Source organism: Octopus sinensis, linkage group LG13 (genome assembly GCF_006345805.1).
Source record: "Octopus sinensis linkage group LG13, ASM634580v1, whole genome shotgun sequence".
Classification (NCBI taxonomy): domain Eukaryota; kingdom Metazoa; phylum Mollusca; class Cephalopoda; order Octopoda; family Octopodidae; genus Octopus; species Octopus sinensis.
This window is the reverse complement of record NC_043009.1, coordinates 64,347,286-64,374,071: the sequence shown is the minus strand read 5'-3', so window position 1 is coordinate 64,374,071 and position 26,786 is coordinate 64,347,286. Positions and strand designations below refer to the sequence as shown.

The 26,786-nt window shown below is 34.4% G+C and overlaps 1 protein-coding gene across 1 annotated transcript; it reads left to right on the top strand.

The window, feature by feature from the left end:
- The first annotated feature begins 820 nt into the window (after positions 1-820).
- Positions 821-26,786, top strand: LOC115218359 (organic cation transporter protein-like). Its single transcript, XM_029788124.2, has 9 exons — positions 821-936; positions 2,726-3,099; positions 6,234-6,337; positions 15,164-15,318; positions 17,671-17,842; positions 19,903-20,178; positions 21,641-21,854; positions 24,360-24,468; positions 26,301-26,786. Exons 1-7 carry the CDS (start codon positions 873-875, stop codon positions 21,720-21,722), a joined length of 1,227 nt encoding a protein of 408 aa, XP_029643984.2. The 5' UTR covers positions 821-872; the 3' UTR covers positions 21,723-21,854; positions 24,360-24,468; positions 26,301-26,786.

The window sequence follows — 26,786 nt, the reverse complement described above, 5'->3', positions numbered from 1 at the left end:
TGTGCTAACGAATCTGCCAGTTGGCTATTTTAATGATATAATTTTACAAAAATATAAACTAAAAAATATATGTAATTTGTGTGTGTGTGTGTGTGTGTGTGTGTGCGTGAACGTATGTTGTATATATGTGTGTGTGTTTTTTTAATCGTTTCCTCGTTTCAGCCACTAAAGTACGGCCATACTGTTGCACCTCTTTCAAGAGTTTTGTCGAACAAATTCACCCCAGTTTTTATTTCAGTTTGGTACTTAGTACTTATCCAGTCGGCTTCTTTACCGTACGGCTAGGCTACGGGGAGGTGAACAAACCAACACCAGCTGTCAAGGAGTGGCAAGGAACAAAAGGAAGCTCATACGTATATATATATATATGCTTATATATGTATTCCATGGGCTTCCATAGACTGGCTCTAGTAAAAAAAGAAGATGCTTAAAGTGCCGCGCAGTGGGACAGAACCCGAAACCGTGGGTGCAAAGCGAGTTTCATAACCAAGCAGTCATTCATGTGGTTATAGAATGTATAATAACATTAAATCATCATTTTACACACACACCCCAAATCCTTTCTGAAATAGAAGAGCAGAAGGGCTGAAATGTAGGGGACGGGCCCGGTCGAATATATTTACCCTAGTGTTCGACTAGTACTTATTTATTAACCCCCAAAAGACAAAATGTAAAGTCGGCCCGCGGAATTTAAACTCAGAAAGTAAGCACGAATGAAATGCCGATAAACTACCGATTTAGCAGCTAATGAGTGTCTTGTTTTTACGCCCCGTAGTCTAATATAATTGTACGAACCAGTCTGTTTTAATAAACACGTCATTAGGCGGCCTTTTTTCAGTAGAGATTGCAACGAGACACCCACTGAGTGTAACATGGAGAATGAAGCAAGCGTTTTAAAGGAATTACACGAGGATTTAAATGTTGAAGAATTCAAAGGTCTGAAGATTATCTTTTATTTTCGTTTCTTTTCGTTTTATAATGGCATCATGTTTTTCTGCGTTTGAATGAATGTACATATGTGTGTGCATGCGTGTGTGCTGGTGTCTGTGTATGAATACGTGTTTATATATATATATATATATATATATATATATATATATATATATATTATATATATATATATATATATATATATAATATATATATATATATATATATATATATATATATATATATACATATACATACACATACACACATATATATGTATATATATATATATATATATATATATATACATACACACACACACACACACACACAAACACACACACACATATATATATATATATATATACATATATATATAAACATAAAAATATATTATTGTGTTTTGTGAACTGTTTATTCAACGCTGTTATATTAGGTTCTGTAGTTAATATATTTCATGCTACTTCATTGTCTTATATGTGTGAGTGTATAAATGTGTAGATGTGTAAGTGTGTGTGTGAGTGTGTGTGTGTGTGTCTATGTTTGTATACATATTTACTTGTCATTTTACACATTTCAAGTTGTCAACCCTTTAAATGTTTTGAATAATCCAACGTAAATGTTTACAAAATAAATTTGAACAAAAGAGACTACCAGTGACAACACCTACTTAGAAAATATTAAAATACATCTAGAAGTACTCGTGGAAATTCTACCGGTATCTTACCATTTGTAAGATGGACTGGGTTTTACAGAGGGTCATGCAACGCGTAACTGATTTTGAAATTCCATTTCAGAATAAGTTGTTCTTAGTCTTCATAAATGACTTGCCCGACGACCTCACTCAACACACCCTTCTATTTGCCGACGATATCAAACTGGTCGCCCCTCGCGGTAATATAGAGGATCTTCGTCGATGCCTCCACCAAATTTGGAAGTGGTCTAACGATTGGGACCTGTGTCTGAACGTGTCAAAGTGCTGTCATCTGCCTGTCGGCTCTACACCTGCAACTCAACTTGATTTCGAGCCGGGTCGTCTGCTGCTGGAGAGGACCGATCAGGTAAAGGACCTGGGTATCTTGGTGGATTCCTCCTTTTCGCCTTCGGCCCAGTGCGTCCATGCTGCCAACAAAGCACGCGGAATTCTGTTCTTGATTCGACGGTCATTCGAAATGCTCACAGCAGCCATATTCCTACCACTCTATGTCACGCTGGTGAGACCCATATTGGAGTATGGGATTCAAGCCTCTTCTCCTTATCTCCTCAAAGACATACAGCATCTCGAAAGAGTCCAGAAGCTGGCTACCCGCATGGTCATGGTCTCAAAAATTTGTCCTACGAAGAAAGGCTGAGGACGCTCGACCTTTATTCTCTTGAAAAACGCCGCCGCCGTGGTGATCTCATTCTCGCCCACAACATCATAAGCGGAAAGTGTAACCTCTCGAAAGAGCTGTTCTTCACTCCTGCTCCAGAGCGTCGGCTGCGGGGTCATTCCGAAAAGCTCTACCTGCGACGATTTCATCTCAATCGAAGGAGAGGAGCTTTCTCCGTCCGGGTTGCGGATCCGTGGAACAAGCTGCCAGACGAGATGGTGAAGATGCCGACGACCGCTTTGTTCAAAGCCTCCCTGGACCTCAAGTGGCCTGAACTCTTTGCATGAACACCACCCTGTACTTAACTCCATGTCCCCCTACATGGCCTTGCTATTTGCTTTTGAGCCAAATTAACTAACTAACTAACTAACTAACATTAGAAATTTATTAACGAAACAGTCTTTGATTTATTTCAATTTTAGATTTGTCAGTATCTGAAATTACAGAAGAAATATTGAAGAAATGTGGAACATATGGTCTATTTCAAAAGAAACTTACAATTTATATTTTAATTTTTGTAATATTTCACGCCCCAGCTGTTTTAACGATGGTATTTATAAGAGAACGCGTTCCGTTTGCTTGTTATCCTTCAAATTTCAATGAATCTTTGATTCCACCAAATATCACTTTGGATGAATTCTTAAACAAGGCAGCTGTCGAAGATGAGAAATGCTCTGTGTATAACCTGGATACTAAAGAAGGATTTTATATCCTTCCCACCAGTAATTCTACAAAGGAACCGTGTAATAATGGTCGAAAGTTCTACTCTGACCATCTGTCATCTATTGTCTCTGAGGTAAGGAGTTGTAGCTCGTATTTTTTTTGTTTGTTTATTTTTTTAAAATCTTTATTCCTTAAATATATACGCCCCCTAAGTCTTATAAAATCGTGATTTCAATAAACGGAAATTTCAGTAGATGCTGTAGATAAATTTTAGTTTCCTGATTAACGTTAAATCTTTGCAAAAATCAATTCCACAGTTTACAGCATTTAATGATCATTTATGCAGTGAGAAAGGTATTTTTGATTTTCTAGACCGAAAATTCCATGTGGCAGAAGAAATACGAAGTTTAGTGGAACATTGTAATGATTAAAATGTACGGCAATGAAAAGAAATAAACCAAGTGTATTAGGGGTACCAATGTAGATAAAGTCGTCCACTTTCTGTATTTGTATAGATTCCGGCTAACGAAATTTTTGTAATTTATTTCTTCGTGTAATATATAGGGACAGCTGATGAAGGGGATTTTTCCTTGTGTAGTTGTCTTGTACTCTGTTTTTTCGTTGTTAAAAAATTGGTCCGTTCCATGCTGTTTTTACGTTTTCGTTTCTCGTTGAGTTCTACGTCTATTTGTGGTGTCCTGTACACACGTATATATATTTATATATGCATGTATATATACATGTAGATGTAGGTACGTACAAATATGTTTGTATGTATGCATATATTTTATTTATTACACTATTGTATGACTGAGCGCCTTCGCGTCGATTCGATTCGTTTCGTTTCGTTTCTTCTTCTTCTCTAAGCTGGTTTATATATATATATATATATATTCACTGATCTTAAAGGCTGAAGAGATATAAATTTAAATATTTACCTTTCTCTGAGGGTCACTAGTATTTTCCACTATATTTTCGTTTCTTCTCTTTAAATTAAGGACAAATTTGAATTCATTCAGAATGTCTGACATTCGTCAATGAACTTATCGTTATTTTTTATTAAATCATCTGAATATAAATATTAGCGACGGAAGCTGCATCAATACCAAATGGCGATGTTGATCCTACTGAATGTAGGATATTCATTGCCGTCTGTACAAAAAGCTTTCTTATGGCAAATATTGCTGTATTTGGTGTTTTAACAAAACATTCACATTGAGTAGGATATGAAAATGGCCGTCCAGATTTGTCTTATTATAACATTCCAGTTGCTTCTCTTATGAAACGTTTTGTTTAATCTATGTAGTATTGAGGTTTTATTAATATAATCAAAATTGATCATAGACGAATCAAAAACATTAATTAACACCGATGCAGAGTTTTTTTTATGTAATTTGAGAGATTGATAGAAAATATCGCTCAATGGTAAAGATTAAGCTTTTGTATTTTAGTTTTTCTCGATTCGTGATGTGAAATCGTGTATTGAACCACGTTGTTGTCACTTGGGATGGTCATGGTCATAATGTCAATAAGAAACACATCTACCGGTCTCATTTTACTGCTTTTTTTTTAAATATCATTAAATATCTAGTGTGAAGGCGCGTGGCTCAGTGGTTAGACGTCGAGCTTACGATCTGAGGTGGTGAGCTCGAATTCCGGACCGGGTGCGTGTTGTGTTCTTGAGCAAGAAACTTTATTTCACGTGTCAGTTCACTCAGCTGTAGAAACGAGTTGCGACGCACAGGTGCCAAGCTGTATCGGCCCTTGCCTTCCCTTGGACAACAGTGACGTGGAGAGAGGAGGCCGGTATGCATGGCGACTGCTGGTCTACCATAAAAACAACTTGCCCAGACTGTGCCTCAGAGGGTTAACTCTCTAGGTGCAAACCATGGTCATTGTCTGACCGAAGGGGGTCATTCTCATTCCTTCAAATATCTAGTCAACCAATTTTCCAATTAACTAATGATCAAACTTTTTAATCAATCATTTATTAAGTTGGGTTTTCAGAGTCCTTTCGTTACCATTCCCGACATCATCAGTGACATGCCGTCTTTACTCCAAATTTCTCGGTTGTCTCAAACATTAGCTCGTTTGATTCCCTTCTTTCTAAGATGCGTAGAAATGAGTTTGTGGGTGTGTCTGTATAAGTGTGTGATATTGGAAGTGATTATAAGAATTTAATATTGATAGTGACTGAGACTCGTTTGTCCTTTTCGCTCTCTAATTTTTTCTCTCCCCGTTTATCCGTAGAAGAGAGTACTCACGGAACATAAAAGACTTTTCCTTCTATTTTTCCTGAGCGTAAACCTAATACACTATTTGTTTTACCTCATCGTATTTTTAATAATTTTTGTACTATATACATACGAAAGAGTCTTGGATCTAAGTTAGAAACTGGTTCCTTCTCTATTGGTAAGAAATCTTGAAATAAACTGAATAATGACATATATACATATAAGGTAATACATACATACATACATACATACATACATACATATAAGGTATCCCCACTTAAAATGAATGCATTAGAACACAGGATCCTGCGACAGTTACCAAGAAAGAAACTCTCATATTGACTCTCGGCTAACACTTGTTTACATCGCCAGCGTGGACATAAATTACTCACCGTCGCCATCATCGCGTCTGCCAGATCACGTGATTTCTGCCTTCCTGGCGTTGTAAATCGTAGATGCCCGGACGCTGGAGAAAACAGTGTAATAATTATGAGCGACAGAAGCAATACCAATACCAGAAAGTAATATTTATCCCTATTTAATAGTAGATGCTGCGTTACAATCATTTTTAATATGCCCAATGGTATTTTTAGCAGCACCAGTGCCTATTTAGGTATTGAGATTCTATGCATATCGCTAGCAGGGGTATCGCTGCTACCTCCAGCGTCTGGGTATCCACCGTTGATAAAGCTAGAGAGGGTTGAAATAACGTGATCTGCTAGTCTTGGCGGTGGTGATGGGGGATGATTTATCTTCCCGCTATCGATATAAAGATGAGTGCTTATGTACACCGAAAGCCAATATGAGAATTTCCATCTTGGTAATGGTCGCAGTACACTTCGTTGTAACTCAACATCTGCTTATAAGTGGGGATAAGTATTAACTTTTAGTATTAAAACTGCTTCTGTGACTAATAATCGGACACACACACGTACACACACACACACACATATGCACACAAACACTCACAGAGATACATACACACACCTTTAACAATTAGCGCTGTTTAAAATGTCATTCTGTTTTTCTTCAGTTTGATTTGGTTTGCGAAAGAGAATGGTTGAAAAACATTGCGGTGTCAGCAATGTTTGCAGGATTTCTGGTTGGAAATATACTTTTTGGTACACTTTCAGACGCGTGAGTATATAATCTTTACTTTCTCTTATAATGCTGGTTATAAAAAATGGAATTCTTACAAAAGTATAACATTCACTAGCGTAGGAGCGGTCCGCCCCGGGCGGCATTTTTAAGGGGGCAGCCCTTTTCATTCTGTTGTAGGCTATAGCTGTTGACGATGTGTCTTTCGTGGGATCCAGGGGAAATGTCTTTCGTGGGATCCAGGGCAAACGGAAATGTCGTCCGAGGCTTGTATTTATGGCAAAAAACTATGGGAGACTGTGTTCACTAACCGGTAGAATGAATAGACCGCTATGCCTACGTTTCTCGATTCGACGCCATGATGCTTGTGTTTATGTGTGTATGCATGTATATATGTATGTATTTGTGAATATATCTATATATGTGTGTGGTCGTGTGTATGTGTGTGTGTGTGTATGTGTGTGTGTGTATGTGTGTGTGTGTGTATAAAGTCCTTATAAATATAATTATGTGACGGACGTCGAGTAATAAATACATTGACAAGACGCCAATCAGATGAACAATGATAGATCTATGGTTTGTGAACTTTTAACCAGATTGCAAGCCAGTTTGTGGGTCAGTATGGCATCCAATAGCTGTAAATATATCTATAACTAAATAACTGATTATTAAAATAGTAATTATTAAAATAATAACTGGGTATTATCCCTTAGTTGGTTGGACTCACAACCTCTAACTCTCTTGGAATATATATATATATATATATATATTGTTATATTTCGGAATGGTCATTTTGCCAGTTTAGCCAATAAAAACACACGCACTATATATTTGGTGTTACTTTGCTTCAGTGTTATTTATTTTTTACATTAATCTTAATCTTATTTCGGCCAGAGTTCTTTCGTCACACTCCTGTGACAACATCAGTGGTCCTTTGTTTTCTTCTCACTTATTTGTGTCTCTCCTTACTAACCGTCAGCCATTTTGTATTTCTATTGTACGTCTTCATTTGCGCATGCTTTATATCTCTATGTGCGTTTATGTTTATTTAGTGTGTGTATGTGGGGGATGCCTGTAATATTTGTATCTTCTGTTTATATATGTTCATGTAATTTGTAATTTTATATGTTCGTGTAATTTGTATTTTGTATTTTGTATTTTGTTTTTTGTTTTTTTTTTGTTTTTCGTTTTTGTTTTTGTTTTTGTTTATTCTTATTTTGTTCATGTGTTTACATCCACCCATTACTATCATTACATATGCCTGTATGTATGCATGTATGTATGTATAACAACAATACTAGTAATAATAACAATAAATTGAATCGAAAAAATACAAAATACAAAATACAAATTACATGAACATATAAAATTACAAATTACATGAACATATATAAACAGAAGATACAAATATTACAGGCATCCCCCACATACACACACTAAATAAACATAAACGCACATAGAGATATAAGCATACGCAAATGAAGACATACAATAGAAATACAAAATGGCTGACGGTTAGTAAGGAGAGACACAAATAAGTGAGAAGAAAACAAAGGACCACTGATGCGGTCACAGGAGTGTGACGAAAGAACTCTGGCCGAAATAAGATAAGATTAAATAACACTGAAGCAAAGTAACACCAAATATATAGTGCGTGTGTTTTTATTGGCTAAACTGGCAAAATGACCATTCCGAAATATAACAATATATATATATATATATATATATATATATATATATATATATATATATATATTCCAAGAGAGTTAGAGGTTGTGAGTCCAACCAACTAAGGGATAATACCCAGTTATTAATGTAGTAAATTGGTGAGGGTGAAAAGTTGTTTTACACTTAATTTAAAAGGCAATAAGAAAATGGAGGGGATCAAGAGGTGGTATTCATCAACTTTTAGACATTATATGATGTCTATTAATTTTTTTAAAGAAACAATTATAACAATATACATATATGTATAACATGTTATGCTTTACAAGTAAAAATACCAGTAATTATTAAAATATATAACGTAGAACATAGAAAGTAGAGTATGGTCTATGTTCTACGTTGTATATTTTAATAAACACTGGTATTTCTATATATGTAAAGCATAATATGTTACACATGCAAAAAATAGACATAATATAATGTCTAAAAGTTGATGAATACTACCTCTTGATCCCCTCCATGTTTTTATTGCTGTGTATATATGTGTGTGTGTGTGCGTGTATAACTGAGAATGAGTGTGTGTCTGTCTGCATATGTGCATCAGTAAATCTCGAGAGCGACCCAAACGATTTTCATTCACATTTAACACATGCCTTACTTAGGTTCCATTGAGTGTCATGGGCCAAAGCAATTTTTAGCTTCATGCCTAATGCGAGCCCGGAGCAAGCTCTTATCTATTACACTGTTTCTGTATTACGTGTCAAAAATGAAACTATGACATCTCTGTTGTAATGTGATATAATAGTTTCACTATTATGTGGTTTCAGTTTCAATTACTTTCACTATGTATTTATATACATGATTGTTTATATATATATATATATATATATATATATATATATATATACCAAAGGGAAATGGAAAATTAATTACAATTTTCACTTCCAGTTGCCAAACGTGTAAAAAATTTAGTCCCAAAAGACTATTATTAGTCATAATATATAGTGTACATTTAAACACATAAGGAATCCACTCGTGGAATTCAACACGTTAGAAAGAACAGCTGGGTTCCATAACTACATTCATCCCTAATTTTTGTGGTTATGGAACCTAGCTGTTCTTTCTAACGTGTTGAATTCACGAGTGGATTCCTTATGTGTTTAAATATACACTATATATATATATATATATATATATATATCTGAGTATGCCATGTGGTTTTCAGGCATGAGTTTAACTCACGTGTCAAGTTACATCAAAATCGATAAAACGCCGTAGGAGTTAGCTAACATCTCCGCAAACAAACACACCGACAGACAGAATTTCCCACATATGTAGTATATATATGTACATATATAAAACTGAGAATGTATGTCTGCCTGTATGTGTGCATCACTAAAAGTCAAGAACTACCCGACCGATTTCATTCAAATTTTACACATGTCATATTTAGGGTCCATGCAGTGTCATGGGCGAGGAAAATATTCAATTTCTTGCCTAATGCGACCCCGGAGCAATCTCTTACCTCTTACAGTATTTCAGCATTACGTTTCAAAAGTGAAACAATAACATCTCTATTGTAATGTAGGATGCTTTCAGCTTTAATAGTGAAACTATTAATACTTTCACTATATATATATGTATTACTTTCATTTGTATTATTTTCACTACGATATATTGATGTATGTATATTATGTATGCATATGTATGCATGTATATGTACGTGTGATTATGTAGGTATAATATATATATATATATATATATATATATATATATATATATATATATATGCATATATATATAAGTATATATATATATATATTTATGTATATATATTTATACATCCATATTTATGTGTATATATATATGTGTGTGTATATATAAGTAGATATATGTATATATATGTATGTATATTATGTATGTATATATATATATATGTATATATATATGTATATGTATGTATATGTATATATATATGTATGTATGTATGTATGCACGTATGTATGTAGGCATGTATATATATAGCTCAACAGAACGACGTGCGTCTTTGAGGTCAAAATTTCCAATTATTGAACTTGGCATACCAATCACAAGCGAGCGGTTCTTTCAGCTATGGCACCCTCTCCAAACACAGCACAAATGTCGCGAGCAGCTTTTGCGGCCTTAGAACCTTGATTAAAAGCAAAAGGAAGGAGGCGTCGAAAATGCTCGTTTTTCTTAACTTGACACTCCTTTTTAATGATCTGAAAATAAACAAAAATTAACTAAAATTAACTAGAAAAAAATAGATTCCAAAATGATTCAAAAATAGAATACCCCCCAAAAAATGGATTCCAAAATTTTAAAAAGCAATAAATTCCAAAATTTAATTAAACGGCGGGAACTTAGTTGCCAACCCAATATATATATATATATGTATACGTGTATATATATATATATATATATATATATATATATATATATAGCTTTTATTTAACCTGCATAGGTTACTAAGACATTCCCCCAGCTGTAATTGTAGAATTAGGTCAAAATGTCTGGTATCTGGTCGTTATCTGGTTCAAAATGTAATTTATAAATGTACAATAATGACTTTAAATAATAGCTATCTTTAGTTCGGATGTTCGATAGACCTAAAAAGAACGTTTGAACAACCATTTTTCTTCTTTTAGTCTTAAACATAAGGCGGGTTGCACAACGCTGTCCAGTAAAATTTGGGAACTGACAGAAAAAATATCGAATTTAGCCTAAAATGGGATATAATAAGAAAGGCACAGCCTTGTAAAAATAGTAGGGATGGATGTGAACTTTGTTGTATGGAGACATATGAAATTCTAAAACATAGGAATAATACAAACTTATTGAATAACCGATCCGAACTGGGAGAATCTTGTATACATTGTTGCACTCGTAATTTTAAGTATTTTAAATAATAACATTCTGACCATTCCTAAATTTTCAAATCTTAATATTTTGTAACCAAATAAAAAATTAACTTACCATACTAGCTTTTATTTAACCTGCATAGATTACTAAGAAATTTCATTATATATATAAATCTGAATATAATGAAATTAGATTTTTTTTAATACTCTCCTATATAAGATGAAAAAACCCTATATATCTAGGGAAATTACTTGGCACATCTTGATTACCTCCCTCCCATTACTTTTTAATATATCTTATTGACTCCTGATATATTTACTAAATTGATAAAGTTTTTCTCCACAGTTAGTAAATATTATGTCTAACATATTCTTTTAATTCGACTCATTAATAAAACAAATCACCATTTACTAGCTAATTATAATTCTATATTAATAGAAAAAACTTATATATATTTGTATAGATATGACATGATTGCAAAAAATTCTATATATCAAGAGAAAGTACTTGGTTCATCTTGATTACCTCCCTTCCATTATCTTTTAATATATCTTATTGACTCCTGATATATGTGCTAAATTGATAAAGTTTTTTTTCCACAGTTAGTAAATATTATGTCTAACATTTTCATTTAATTCAACTCATTAATAAAATGAATCACCATTTACTAGCTAATTATGATTATATATTAATAGAAATGGATATATATATATATATATTTATATTATATAAATATTAAATGATTTCTATATTTTCTATCCCTATATAAGATACTAATATTTATGAAATCCTTTAGAAAATTATCTAAAGGATAACATACACACACACACACACACACACATACATATATATATATATATATATATATATATAATATATATATATATATAGATATATATATATATATATAATATATATATATATATGTATATGTAAAAAATACAAACTGGGACCAGAACGCAAAACATTTAGAAGACGATACAAAAAACACGGACGGGACATTCGAAGCCTTCAATCTTCAGTCAAGAACCGGATCATCCTCGCAATTTCGGCTGATTATATAATTCAAATTACGATGAACGTAAACAAACAAACGAAGTTTGCTTTAAAAGCGTTGAGATGTTTTCGAAAGTTAAAGAAGTAATGTTAAATTCTCAAACGCAGGATAATGCTAATAATATAGCCTGAACAGGTTAAGCTACCCCTATATATATATATATATATTTAAAAAAGGAGATGTGGAACACGAGTTGTGATATATAAAAAAAGGAAATGAAGAAAATGCTGACAAAATAATCTAAGTAAGGGAGAGTGTATTTAATTAGGTGAAAGTTCTTTTTACCGGTTGCGCATTTGTTATGCTTATCAAAAGATATTTGAGATAGAGTTCCTTTCTGATTGATTTTTTTCTCTATCAATCAGAAAGGAACTCTATCACAATATCTTTTGATAAGCATAACGAATGCGCAACCGGTAAAAAGAACTTTCACCTAATTAAATACACTCTCCCTTACTTAGATTATTTTGTCAGCATTTTCTTCATTTCCTTTATATATATATATATATATATATATATATAATATATATATATATATATATATATATATATATATATATATAAAGGAAATGAAGAAAATGCTGACAAAATAATCTAAGTAAGGGAGAGTATATATATATATATATATATATATATATATATAGGTGCGAGCGTGGCTGTGCGCTAAGAAGCTTGCTTCCCAACTACATGGTTCCGGGTTCAGTCCCACTGCGTGGCATCTTCGGCAAGTATCTGCTACTATAGCCTTGGGTCGATCAAAGCCATGTCAGTGATTTTGGCTGACAGAAAACACTGGTGGCAGTGTAGAGGGCAGACGTGTCGCATGGGCAACTGCCGATCTTCCACGAAAAAATGCCCAGACCTGCAGCTTCAATAGGACACTCCAGCGCCATCTAATCGCGGTGGCAAAACACGGAAAGCAGCAGTCTACCGGTTTTAAGCCTGCGCATAACTGGCATAAGAGCAAGGCGCCAGGGGCTGCTTTCAACGGAGGGAGAGGCCATAGTGCCTCATTGGACGCCTACCGCCCGTCTCAAGCTGGGCAAGCTCCAGCCATTTGGGTGCTGTCCTGTCACAGTCCACATGCTTCATGGGTGCGTGGGGCTTAGGGAAAACTAATGCCCCAAATTGTGGGCTGTACAGATGCCTACTACTACTACAACTACTACTACTACTACTACTACTAGTACTACTACTACTACTGCTGCTGCTGCTGCTACTACTACTACTACTACTACTACTGATGCTGCTACTGCCGTTACTACTACTATTACCTATATAAGATGCACTGTATTAATACTGCGTTATGCCGCACGGATTGATCCAGGAATTATATACCTACACTGCTTAATATTCGAAAGCTCCTAAACAAAATGAAAGACCAAGTGAGATGGATTCACTGGAAAGCTCTATATATGATGCCGAGTTAAACCCACCAGTACGGAACGCCAGTACTCAGTGACACGTAGCTAACCCCCAAGGTAAAGGATTTAGCCCCATTCAAATGCGATCTTATAGACATATTAGCCAACGTTTAATTCCTGTATGTAGTGCAGTGCATTCCAAATTATATATAAGAGCGATATTAAAAACTTTAAAATCCCTAAGGGAAGAATTTTGCAAAGGCCACGCTCATAAATCCATGGATCAAAAGCGTGCAGAATCGCTATCGCCAAAAAGAAAACAAAAAACACACACACACGCACACACACACACACATTAAGTCGACGAACACTGACTATCTATGCTTGAATTTAGTGATATTTACGAGACGCTTGACAAGTTTCTGCTCTCAATTGGACGACTTCCCTTCTCAAATACTTCTACTAACCTTGGGTTTTGACTTTCTGTCAATATGAGAAAATGTCAAAGAAGCAAGGACTTATAAGCAATAAAGGTGAATAACGTTGTATCAAATAACATTCACCATAAATCCTAGATTTATTCTATTTTTAGTATACTAAACGACCAGGTAGTGAATGGACACTGGACTATGTCTGACAGCGTCAAAGTAATGGTCTCAGATCTTGGAACAAGGCTAGCAACTCTGGGGAGAAAGGAAAAGCCAATAACATCGAGCCTAGTGCTTCGCTGGTGCTTATTTATCGGTCTGTAAGAGATGAAAGGTAAAGTCGACCTCAGTGGAATTTCAACTCCGGAAGGTAAATCCGGAAGAAATGCTGTTAAGCATTTTGTCCGGCGTGCTAACGATTCTGCTAGTTCGCTGCGCAATTTACTCATACTAGTACAATGATTTCTTTCAGTGAATTTTCGGGAAAGGATGAAACTGTCCTGAAAGTAATTTCTTTAACATAATTGAAATCTAAATCATCAAAATAAATGAGAAAACAAAGCCGGAATGAGTAAAATATCAGCTCAATTTCGCTGAATTTCTTTCACGTTAAATTCCAACCAAATCATAACCTGTACATCTAAAAGTTGTTTTTTCAAAAGTTTCACTAAAAATACCCGAAATTTCTCTCACCACCCTCCTCGTATCTTCATACCCACTTTTGCATTATTTTCGGTACAACCCTCGTATATACATATATACCGATGTGTGTGTGATGAGAGATAAAAAGTGAGAGAGCGACAACGAAAAGCGATAGAACAAGCGAGAGAGAGAAGGGAGCGAGAGAGGGAGAGAGGTGGAAAGAAGGAGAGAGAGTGAAAGAGATGGGGGGAAGGCCAGAGAGAGAAATCTGTGTGTTTTATAGACTGGCATGTAAGGAATTCGATTTCTAACAGAATTTTTAAAATAAAGTTTTCTTAAAAAAAAAACACTGAAACAATAATTCGTCACTATATATATACTCTTTTACTCTTTTACTTGTTTCAGTCATTTGACTGCGGCCATGCTGGAGCACCGCCTTTAGTCGAGCAAATCGACCCCGGGACTTATTCTTTGTAAGCCCAGTACTTATTCTATCGGTCTCTTTTGCCGAACCGCTAAGTGACGGGGACATAAGCACACCAGCATCGGTTGTCAAACAATGCTAGGGGGACAAACACAGACACACAAACACACATACATACATATATATATATACATATACATAAATACGACAGGCTTCTTTCAGTTTCCGTCTACCAAATCCACTCACAAGGCATTGGTCGGCCCGGGGCTGTAGCAGAAGACACTTGCCCAAGATGCCACGCAGTAGGACTGAACCCGGAACCATGTGGTTGGTAAGCAAGCTACTTACCACACACCCACTCCTGCGCCTATATATATATATATACTTTTTTTTTTTTTGCAGATTCGGCCGATTTAAGATGTTCTGTGCCGCGAATGCACTCAGCATATTTGGCGGTTTAATCAAAATATACTCACCAAATATTATACTATTTCTTATTATCTACATTATTGAAGGTTTCGGAATTGCTGGCACGTATCTAATTTTATTCACCATCTGTAAGTATTTCAAAATTCTATAGACGCCAACTTTTGATCTTAACACTTACATGCTTCTCTTTGTTGCGTCATAATTTGGGCCTTTGTACTCCTGTGGTGTATGCGAAATCGTTTCTTTTTAGTGTGTAGAAATGTGCTTGTATGATAGTCTGTTATATCTTGTTTTTAATGTGTAATTGACTGCTTTATAGTCTATGGTCAGCCCTAATTAAAAAATATATCCATGATCAATGATACTCCAACCACAAATTTTGTGGGAGCATCAAATAGTCCTTTCTTATGTAATATTTTCTTTAATTTGTGTATTGTATAGTTTCCAGATATCGATGTTTGGTCGAATTCTCTAATTATTTCTGTGACTGTATCTAACAGGAAAACGTTCTTAATTTTTCACTCTTCAACGTTACCTTGTTGTATGTTTCTAATCTCTGTTTCATATCCATTTCTCTGATGAATTCATCGACTGCTTGCTTTAGTATTACGAGTTTATCATGAGGATTATACAACTTAAAGACGTCCGTATACAAACGCTGCTTGATTGTTTTTCTATAACATTTGTATCTAAATCCGGCCCTGTTTGGTGATTAAAAATACCAACACCGCAACAGAAGTAATAACAGTTTTTCTAGAAGAAATTAAACTTCTACCAAAGCGGGAGATTTCTTTCCCCACTTTAGAAACAGAAGATATCTCATCAGCGCTTCTTCTCCAGAACAACATGAATAAATTCGCCTGCTTCAACAGATATTTTGTCCGATGGTGAGTAGGAATTCGCGGAAACTGGAGCATAGCAAATTTTTTTCACAGGGACCAATTGAACAAATAAAACAAAAGTCAACTCCCCAGCAGAGAAAAAGGTAAACGCTTTGGTAGTTGGTGCTTTTAAATTACAGGAATCGTATTTTAGAGTCATGCTAGGATTGTGTGTGGTTAACCAAACGGAAAGCAGTGAAAATCTGTATAATCTTCTTCAACTATTGTAGCAATTTGCTAATGTTCCACTGCATAATTGAAACAGGCGGTCCAATAAACTAGAGCGTGTCTAAGTAGGGAATTTGTGAGGTCGGTAAGTAGGTAGACGGGTTTTTTTTTTATCTCAGTTACAGCGTTTTTCATTTCAACTACCCCAACCTCAAATTAGTGGATTACATGGTCGAACTAGATATGACTCATAGGCAAATATACAGAAACTGCAAGCTGAACCCATCGTTGTTAGAATTGACAAAATGACAATAGTAGGATTCGCGAATAATTAGTATCATTATACAGAACAATCTTCAACAACCAATAACATGGATGTTCTGAGGAAGACGATTAAAAATTACTTGTCCAGCAAATAACGATAGACCAAAAATATTCCAATATGTTGTGGCATAAACTGGTAAGTATATCTAGGGTTTTTAACTATATTGGCCCATGTGTTCCCCAGCATCTCTTGAAATCGGTACTGGTGTATTTACGTCTCTGTAACTTAGCAGTCCGGCAATAGAAACCGATAGAATAAACAGGCTTTCAAAAATAAGTACTGGGGTCGATACTATCGACTAAAAATTCTTGAAAGCCGTGCCCCAGCATGGACGCACTCTAATGACTGAAACAAGTAAAAGGTAAACGGTATGTCTCTCATTATTGCATAATCAATGCCTCAAAGATGAAAAGTGAAGTTGAAATTGGTGCGATTCGAACTAAGGACGCAGACACATGTAACTCGTGATTATAAGGTATTACAGTAATTACTCTAAAAGATATGCAATAGATACATCTCATTGCAAAGATTTCCTTATTTTTTTACGTAATTAAACTTTGATTGAACCGGTGGTTGAAAACTGAGTTCAAATCACGCCGAGGCCGACTTTTCCTTTCATCCTTTCGGTTTCGATAAAATAAATACCAGGTGAACATTGGGATCAATGCAATCGGCTTATCCCCTTGTGGAAGCACATGGCCTAGTGGTTAGAGCAGCGGACCCGCGGTCGAGGGATCGCGGGTTCGAATCTCAGACCGAGCGATGTGTGTGTTTATGAGCGAAACACCTAAGCTCCACGCAACTCCGGCGGAAAGTAATGGCGAACATCTGCTGACTCTTTCGCCACAACTTTCTCTCACTCTTTCCTCCTGCATCTTGCAGCTCACCTGCGACAGACCGGCGTCCCGTCCAGGTGGGGAATCTATACACCAAGGAAACCAGGGAACCGGCGCCTATGAGCCAGGCATGGCTCGAGAAGGAACAAACAACGTATCCCCTTCCACCAAAATTGCTGGCCTTGTGCCAAAAATTGAAACCAGTATTTGTATCACTACTTACATATTATATTAAGAAATTTTAGCTTGATATCTTTTTCTATATTACAGTGCAAGAATGTGTCACCCAAAACTACAGAACGCGTTTGAATTACCTTATGCATGGAACCTACGGTCTTGGAGCAATGATTCTAGCTGGTGTGGCATATGTATTTCCTAAGTGGCAACATCTGTTATACGCTACAATTATTCCACACATTTTGATTTTCATTCTAGCACTAAAGTAAGTATAGTTGTGCATGCTGTAACGAAAATCAGAACAGATATTAAAGATGTCATCTAACTAACACCTCATCGCAAACACACACACAAACACACACACACAAACACACACACACACACACACACACACACACACAACACACACACACACACATGCACACACAGACATGTATGCATACATGACATATATAAGAGAGGGAGATGGATAGATGTATATACATATATGGGTGTATATATGTGCCTCACATCATCATATAAAGAGATGTTGTAGTGAATTTTGACTACTCATTATTATTTTCTATGCATATTTGTCGCTTAGCGCACAACAAATTCTGGTTCTGAATTGTGTAGCACTTTTCATCTTGTCAAAATTCTTCCAATATTTTCGAAACGGAACGAAGCGAATCCTATATACGGGTTTCAAATTTTGGCACAAGGCTAGAAGTTTCGTGGGTGGGGGTAAATCTATTACGTCCACTTCAGTGCTGAAATAGTACTTATTTTATCGGCCCCGAAAGATAAAAGGCAAAGTCGGCGGAATTTGAACTCAGAACGAGAAAAGGGTCAAAATGCCGCTAGGCTTTTTTTCCCAGTGTGCTAACGATTCTGCTAGCTCACCGCTTTAAAGTGAATCTTATATATTGACTAGCACTATGACCCAGCAACGCCGGGTCATAATGCTAGTTATCTCTAATTTTTATTGTTAAAGTGAAAGTATCTGACATAAAATAGAGAAATGTTTTTGTTTCACTTTTAATACGTAATACTGAAATAGTGGAGAAGATATGATATTGCTATGGGCTCGCCCTAGGTAATATTTGAACATTTTTTTGCCCATGAAACTACATGGACCCTAAGTAAGGCATGTGTAAAATTTGAATGAAATTGGTTGTGTTGTTCTCAAGTTTTAGGGAATCATAGTGGAGAAGATATGATATTGCTGTGGGCTCGCCCTAGGCAAAAAGTTTTTAAATATTTTGCTGATGACACTCCCCGGACCCTAAGTAAGGCATGTGTAAAATTTTAATGAAATTGGTAGAGTAGTTCTCAAGTTTTAGGGAAATACACAGACAGACAGACACACACACATTCTCAGTTTTATATATATAGATTAGTAAATTTTATTGAGCGATCGTTTTCCCTCTGAGTGCTCAGTACCCCGATTGTATGCTGGTTGCTAATACGCTACTGACCACGATCTACGGGAGGACGTGAACAACTAATATGGAGAGAGAACAGTAATACTAGTGACTGTATGAAGAAACAACACGCAACAGGACTAATAGTCCGGCAGTGGAAGCATGGGATTCATTCGGGAATTTAATTCCTCAACATTTCTTTTATTTCATTTGAAGTGTAATCGTATCCATGGACTGATGTTGATTATATAAATTCATTCCGACAGAGCCAAGTGATGGTTTAAAATTCTAGTAAAATAAGATAAAATTTGCGTCTTCAGAGAAAGTAAGTTCTACACAAATTTTGTGTTTGTTTCATTTTCTTTTAAAGATTTCATATTCTGTAATATTGATTTCTCACATTGGCACAATGTCACCTTTCTTTGGAGAGGAATAGGGATGCTTGAATATATCCCAGCATATGCCACAGATATTATTTATCGATCTCAGACTGATGGAAGGCAAACGGATGACATTAATAATAATAATAATAATAATAATAATAATAATAATAATTTACAATGTGAACCTGATCGATTCGTGCATGTTCTTTATTGATTTAAGGAATCCTGTAAGATCCTCCTTATTTATGTCCCAAAATGTGAAGCGCAGTTCCCCAGGAATCTTTTCCAGTTTCCTATAGATAGGAAAATTAATTCCAGGCAAGGTGTAATTTTTTTTCCAGGAATCCCTTCATATCAAAGAGAGACAGTAAACCTAAAAGCTACCAAGTTATAGGTCCACATTTCCGTATTAATTAAATTACGTTGTCTAAGTTGCATGAAATTATTATCAGTTCAAATTTATTATTGCATAATTTCATTTTTCACTTCTAAAACATTGCAACGTTATCTCACCGTCTATCAATCATCTTATTTGGCAGATTCCTTCCTGAGTCTCCAAGATGGCTTCTTAATAAGGGGAAATTTACTGAAGCTGAAAAGTCATTTGAAAAGATAGCTAAAACAAATAGGAAAAACGCTGAGATTGCGGTAAAACTTATTCAGAAACTTCAAACAGAAACTAAATCCAAATTGCAGGCCGAAGTTGTCGAAAATATGAATCTTGGAAGCAAGAAAATACATAAGACGTACACAGCAATTGATTTGTTAAAAAAACCTCGAAGAGCGATGATTTCCGTGAACATTTGGTTTAACTGGTAAATCTTTTATCATGTTTAAGATTAAATAATAAATATTTATCAATATGTTCTATACTAAGTAGGCGGCGAGCTTAGCGGCATTTCCTACGTCTTTACGTTCTGAGTTCAAATTCCGCCCAGTTTGAATTTTCCTTTCATTCTTAAGGAGACGAGTTGGCGGTGTTTCGTCCGTCTTAAGGAGACGAGTTGACGGTGTTTCGTCCGTCTTTTCATTCTTAGTTCAAATCCACCGAAGTCAACTTTACATCCTTTTTGGATCAATAAAATACGTATCAGTTGAACACTGGGGTCGATGTAATCGCCTTACTCCTCCTTCGAAGTTACTGACCTTCTGCCAAAATTCGAGATCAATATATTCTATACTAAGTAAGGTAACCAGCTGATACAGTCGTTAGTATGGCGGACAAAATGCTTAGCGGAATGCATTCGGCCTTTACGTTCTCAGTTCAAATTGCACCGAAGTCGACTTGGCCTCCCATCCTTTCTGCGCCAACAAAACAAGTACGAGTTTGAACTCTGGGATCGATGTAATCGACTTATCACTCTCCCAAAATATTGCTGGCTTTGTGCCAAAATTTGAAACCATTGGCTTTTCATATTTTCAACAATACCAATACCTAGATGACAAGTTATCTATCTATCTATCTATCTATCTATCTATCTATCTATCTATCTATCTATCTATCTATCTCTCTCTCTCTCTCTCTATATATATATATATATATATATATATATACACACACACACACACACATATATATATATATATATATATATATATTATATATATATATATATATATATATAATTAAAATCACAATAAAGGTGAAAAAAATTAATATTAATTAACAACATCAATTTAAAACACCAAGTGGCCTAGTGTAAAAAAACTGTGATACAATAAAAATTATTAATACATGTAATAAGAGAGTGGTCACTGTGGTCACTCTAACGCTAGAAATAGATCCGCAAAGGGAATCCACCACTAAAGAATTATTCTCAAGCATTAATTCAACACGCCAAGAATGTAAGCGGGCAGGACAAATGAAAAATAACGAAAAAATGGATTAACTCTATACAATTGTTTCATCGTCAATAGATTGTGTAAGTTTACTTACAAATCATTTTCGAATCATCGGTAGAGTATATCAAAAATATAATTTGCTGAACCGAACGCCAAAATCCATACGAAGCCGAGCAAAGGCTTTTAGAGTGACTTCTAGCTTTAGAGTGACCACATGTGGTCCCTCTTTATTACTTGTATATATATATATATAATATATATATATATATATATATATTATATAATATATATATATATATATATATATATATAATATATATATATATATATATTATATATATATATGTATATATATATATATTCGTTATAGATAAAAAAAATTATTAAACAATCTGCTTAGTAAGCTATTTTTCAAACTCACTCTTTTTTTTACAGGCTGGTCAACAGTATGATTTACTTCGGCGTGACTCTAAATTCTGTTGATATGTCTGGCAATCGCTATATAAACTTCTTGTGATGTCAGCAGTAGAAATTCCAGCGAATATTCTCGGATGTATAACCTTTAAATGGTTTGGACATCGTAAGCCGCTTTGTTTCTTCATGGTTTTTGGTGGAATTAACTGTATTGTCTCGAACTTTGTACCAAAAGGTAAAGATTTTGTTACATCAGATATTTTGTAACTGGTCATTGTTAAATAAATAAATGTTAAGCATGCATACAAATGAATGTCATTGGCTTATATTGTTATATAATTCTCTGTTTACTGTTTTAGTGCATCGTTTGACAGTTTATTAGTTAAAAGCAAACGTATGTCAAATTATGAGCATGCATAAAAGTTTGCATAATATAAATTCAATTCTTATATTCACATACATATCATAGCCTATTATACTCACACAGACACACACACACACACACACATACACACACGCAAGAATATTTCATTTAGATTATCTGAGTTATCTGCTAATGATGACATTTTCAATGACAAGGCTGAATGTTATTACTCTGCCTTACTTAATGCAGGTTATACAGATAAAGTTACCTACATTAATTCCATTCAATCTTATTCTACCTTTACTAATGGAGACATGAAATCTAATTGTAAGGATATAAACTTTATCAATTACGCCAACACCAAACAGAGGCAGGGAGATAACCATTATTTAAACTCCTTTTTTCATTCTGAAAGTAAATTGATGTCTTTTAAATATAGTTACACTAAACATAAGGCAAAACTATTTGGTTGATTATTCCTTATGGGAGGCAAATTAAATCTAATCTTCCTTTAAAGTTTCGGGAAACTATTATTAGGAATTTTAGGTATTACTTTATTATCAAGTCGCACACGGTTAGAATTGGTTTTTCCAACACAAAAAATCTCTTACAAATTATCTCCTCACATATTATTAGTCTGTTAAATAAGAATCAATTGACTAATGCTAACATTAATTTAGCTAATACCATCCATCCCTCTAGAAATATTAATAACAAGGTTATTGTCTATGCAGTCAATTCCTACAGAATTAAGTTTATGTCAAGTAATTCTAAGATTAAAATCTCTATACACCAGTGTAAAATTACTTCAGGTACCGATGTCTTTTTTTATATAGGTTCTTCTTTTTATATATAAGTTCTTTTTCTCGGTTATCATTACTCTACATTTAGGGATAGGAATAAACGTAACAGTACAGAACCTAGTAAACTAATTTGGTATCTAAAACACCATAATAAACAATTTAATTTAGATTGGTTGATTCTCTCCGTTTCGTTCCCTTATGATAAAGGCAAGGAATTCTGTCTTCTCTGTAACTGTGAACTATTTTTATTCTTTTTTTTAAAGATCCCCTTGTAAACACGGTTAATGAGCGTGCTAACCGATGTAAACATTGGTAGAGACACACCTTTAGTTCATATAAGTGATATCTACCAATATATATAATTTAAACATTGATTTTCTACTTACATTTCACTTCCCCTAGATATATCTTTTTTCCAAGACTTTAGGGTTTTATTTAGTTTACATATAGTTCTATATTTCTCATTTATTTGGTTTCTGATTTTTTCTTTCCTTTACTCCTCCTCTTTCTATATGCTACTTTTGATGTTAAATCCTCTAACGTTTTTTTTTAACATAATAGCGTTCAGTTCATCAATATACATATCCATCTTATTCTGTTAAAATGTCTTATTGGCGAGATTTATTTCTTAATTTCCCTGAAGAGACGATTACATTGTTTTATGCCATTTTATTCCTTTGGAATAATACCAATGATATCTTCGAAACATGTGTCGGAAGTAAAAGAATTTGAATAACAGCTGCGTTTAACTCCAATTATTTATTTATATATATTATACAAAATAACTCACATAAACCCGGAGTTTCTACTTTTAAAAACAAGGTGTTACGCCTTTTTTACTTGTATGATTTTTTACTACCCTGGTAACAGTTTATCTATTTTTTCCGCGTTAATTGTAAACTAGGAAAAATGCAGACATCTATTTATATATATATATATATATATATATATATGTATGTATGTGTGTGTGTGTGTGTATATATACACATATAAATATATATATGTGTGTATATATATGTATGTATATATGTGTATATATATATGTGTGTGTGTGTGTGTGTGTCTATACATATGTTTATATATATGTATGTATATGTACACATATATTTGTATATATGTATGTAAATGTATATATATATATATTTGTACATGTATACATACATACATACATACATACATACATACATACATACATATATATATATATATATATATATATATATATATATATATATATATATATATATATATATATATATATATATCAGGTCATCCCATGAGTCCTGTTCGAATTTTGAATAAAGAAAACAAGCGGTTAAATGTTATATTTAATTGAAATTTAATTATCAATGTACTTTCTCTGATTATCTATGACTTCCTTCCATCTATTTACAAACTTTTTAATCCCATCAACGTAAATCTCTTTTCGTTTTAAAGCGAAGAACTCTGAAACTTCAGTTTCGACCTCCTCTTTGTTTATTGAACACTTTACGTTGCAGAGGAATGTGACATGCAGAAGATATAATACAAAAATTGAGCGTTCTTATTTTCACAGTATACAATTTCTTTTCAGGAAACCTTTGGTTTCCACTGATATTAGCTGTTCTTGGGAAGTTGGGTGCAACGGCATCATATGATGGTGTTTATCTGACAACAGCAGAAATATTTCCAACATCAGTACGGTAGGTATAATATCTAATAGCTTGTAGAAGGACTTCGCATGCCGTTACAGTTTCATTTTCTCTCTCCCACAGAACATCCCAATCATTCGTATATACTATTCGCTATCCATAAATTACACATGCACTTGATCATACCTTAAACGATGGGATGTCTATGGATGAAATGCTTTCGATTAATGGTATAATCCATCAGGTTCGAAATCCTGCTAAACATTAATAACATTAAAGAATTACATTTAAAAATAATTAACACTTCTAAGGTTTGTATCAAAATAAGTTGTGGGTTGTTTATATGTTGTGTGCAATGCTAGCTGCATCCTTTGCAGGCCGCATTCCATCATTTGACAAGGAGACGAACACTACATAATTACGTGATAAGGCTAGAGATGGGAACGATGATCTCTCTTCGCAAATACTGATCGGACACAGAGAGTGTGTCGTTAGCCACCTGCAGGAGATGTCTTCCCTAGGGCTATAAACAACAGTAGCATCGTCTCCTATGGGTCAGCCACATTTAGGTGGCAAATATACTTCACGATGTCGTGCTGCTACTGTTTATATGTCGCTTCTAGGTAGTAACCCGTCATCAGCGTGTGACAATCACCAGCTATACATGCATTATATATATATATATATACATATATACATATATATATATATATATATATATATATATATATATATATATATATATATATATATATATATATATATATATATAAGATGAGGGAATAAATAGGTAATTCAGAGATTTTTACTTAAATATTGCAGCTAAGGATAAAATTTGAATATTAAAAATCATTTGAGTTCAGTTTAGAAAGTAACATTATAATTAAAAAAGGCACCAGCATTTTGGTAAAATATCGACACATTAAATACTTAAAAATGCGATCCAGAAGAACCAATATAGCTAACGTTTTATGCAAAGTAGAATGTTATATATGGTAGGCATTCATTATGTAAAAAATAGGCATTGGGTCAAAACTAAAAATGTGGAGACTTGGCAATAACTTGGGCAATAATTGAAGCAAATTTTACTGTGAATTTGTTGTTAAAGGTAGATCTTACTGTAATATATAACTAATTTTGGTATTATTCTATTTAATGTACTAACTAATTGAGTTTCTTTATTATTTTTAATAGAAGTAACAATTAACTACGGCACTCCGTCGGTTTCGACGACGAGGGTTCCAGTTGATACAATCAACGAAACAGCTTGCTCCTGAAATTAACGTGCATATGGCTGAGCACTCCACAGACACGTGTACCCTTAACGTAGTCCTTCGGGGAGATTCAGCGTGACACAGTGCGTCAAGGTTGGCCCATTGAAATACGGGTACTACTCATTTTTGTCAGCTGAGTGGACTGGAGCAACGTGAAATAAAATGTCTTGCTCAAGGACACAACGCCTCGCTGGGAATTGAACTCACGACCTTACGATTGTTGGTATCTAAATCAAGAAACATTTCCTGGTCACCATATCGCCATTTTTGTTTCACCGGAAGATAACAGTTAAATCACAGTTAACTGTGATCATATACTTTAATAACGCATATTTAGAAGTAACGATGTTTTATCTGATTGAAACAGATGTAGTTGGACGATATAGAGAGTTTTTACTCATCCGTTTTATATTTTTTTTAAGTGGGCGTCTCTAAACAATAGTTTTAGCTGATTACCATTATAATTGTGTTGGGCTTCAACGATTCGTTATCAATTGAGCTCTTTATTGCTGTGGATATATCCTCATATTTATACACCAGTGTGATATATAGATACATATTTATATCTATATTTAAGTAAAATGTATTTACTTTCTTTTTATATTTCAGCAACGGTGGCATCGGAGCAGCTTCATCATTTGCTCGATTTGGTGGTATCATTTCAGCACCGATTCTTGGACTTTCTGTATACGGTTCTTGGATACCGCTAAGCATCTTTGGAGTCTTCGGAATTGTTGCTGGTTTGCTGGTCCTTTTACTTCCTGAAACGAAGGATGCTTGTTTACTTCAAACACTTGAAGACATGGATAATTTGTAGATTTGTAGAAAAGCAGGATTTTTGAGTTTAATGTAAACAAACGTGAAATGTCGAAACATTTAAAATCACATTTACGTCAATATGTTGCTTTAGTTTAGATATTTACTAATTATTCGTTACATTTATTTTTTATTATTACAAATGTACAAATCTCAGACTTTCAATGCGGGGACAAAATCTGCGACGAGCTAACTGGTGACATTGGGAAGCGATTAAGTGCTGTAATGGAATCCTCTCGAATGGAACGGGCATCAAAACAGTGGAACATACGAACTCGA